The sequence below is a fragment of the Petaurus breviceps genome, unplaced genomic scaffold (assembly GCF_028583685.1).
Source record: "Petaurus breviceps papuanus isolate PSGF00001 unplaced genomic scaffold, PetGlider_PUasm1.0 103, whole genome shotgun sequence".
NCBI lineage: Eukaryota > Metazoa > Chordata > Mammalia > Diprotodontia > Petauridae > Petaurus > Petaurus breviceps.
Genome location: NW_027185588.1, coordinates 655,748 through 657,185, shown reverse-complemented (window position 1 = coordinate 657,185; position 1,438 = coordinate 655,748). Strand labels below are relative to the sequence as shown.

At 46.0% G+C, this 1,438-nt stretch overlaps 1 protein-coding gene across 1 annotated transcript in view; it reads left to right on the top strand.

Moving 5' to 3' along the window:
* The first annotated feature begins 223 nt into the window (after nt 1-223).
* Nucleotides 224-1,438, top strand: part of GALNT9 (polypeptide N-acetylgalactosaminyltransferase 9) — a 217,294-nt gene continuing 216,079 nt past the window's right edge. The window contains exon 1 of the mRNA XM_069089039.1: nt 224-902. Coding sequence (XP_068945140.1) covers nt 679-902 — 224 coding nt within the window. The 5' untranslated portion in view covers nt 224-678. The remainder of the gene's footprint in view (nt 903-1,438) is intronic.

Here is a 1,438-nt window from a genome sequence, read left to right as displayed (position 1 = left end):
TAGAGGTAGAAGGAATATTAGAGATCATCAAGGCCAATCAATTCATTTTGACAGTTAAGTAAACTGAGGCCTAGAGAGGGTAAATTACTTGCCCAGGATCACACAGCTAGTAAATATCTAAGGCAGAATTTGAACTTGTCCCTCTGCCTCCAAGGCTTAGATTTTTATCCACTATACCACGTAAGGTAGGGTGGGGATGGAGGGTGGGAATTGTCTATAATAAGCCAGGAGAGGTAGGTTGGAGCTGGGTTGGGAAGCATTAGACCCTCTCCTTGCAACAATCTTGTGAAGCTACTAGCTTATTTCTTATCCTCATTTGACAGATGAGGAAACAGAGGTTGAAAGAAGAGTAACAGGGCCAGGAGTAAGGCCTTTTAATTGAAAGTCTAGTCCTCTTGCTATGATGTCAGGCAGCCTCACAATGTATATTTATGGAGTGTTTTATAGGCTAACCAAGCATTTTTCATCCATTGTTCCAAGAATCCAAGCCCAAAGTTCAGGCAAACTGAGCCACCTCCCATGTGAAGCCTTCCCTTGTGTTTACAACAGAGAGAGCCTCAGGAATAATATTGCTTCAAATTGAGTGCTTTGCCCACTCCATACACCATACTGCCTAGCTTTCTCCTTTTGCTTCTTAAAAGTTCTGCTCTATGCCATCCCCAGTGAGTGGAGGCAGAAATGGCACTGCCTTCTGGGATTCATTCTTGTCTTCCCTCCTTAGGTCTAGCCAAGCCCATGGGTCTGGTGGAAGGGCCAGGAGGACTAGGCCAGGGTGGCATGGCGGCCACACTCCGAGATGACAGCCATGAGTCTGAAACCAAATACGAAGAATACGGTTACAATGCGCAGCTGAGTGACCGCATCTCCCTTGACAGGAGCATCCCAGACTACAGACCCAAAAAGTAAGTGGGAATCAACACTTTGCTGCCAGGCTTGGGAAGGCCAAGGGAGGAAGGGAGATAAGCCTTAAAGCACAGCCACAAGCCCTCGAGGGTCCCTGCTCTCTCGTCAGATGGTATTCTACTGGACTGTGTTGCCAGTACCAGATGGGGGGCTCAGACTACTGGGGCCAGCATCCTGTATCCTCCTGGAAAGACAGCTTTTTTTCCAAACCTCTTCTATGCTTCCCTCCATATTGTGCTCATTTCTGTCTCTATGTATGTTATTTTTCTCTTGCTGGAATAACCTTCTCTTGACTCTTTCCTTCACCAAATTTTATTCATTGTTTAAGGCCCAGCTCAAGTCCCTCTTCTTTAGGGAGCCTGTTCTGACTACTTCAGACACCATTGGTCTCCCCATTTTCTAAAGGGTCTACCAAGCAACAAGCATTTATTAAACAGCTACTATGTGTTAGAGTCTGAGATAGGTGTTGGGGAAAAGGGAGGAAGGAAGAACACAAGTCAATGAAAGGAAAGGAAGGAGGAAAGTAAGAAGGAAG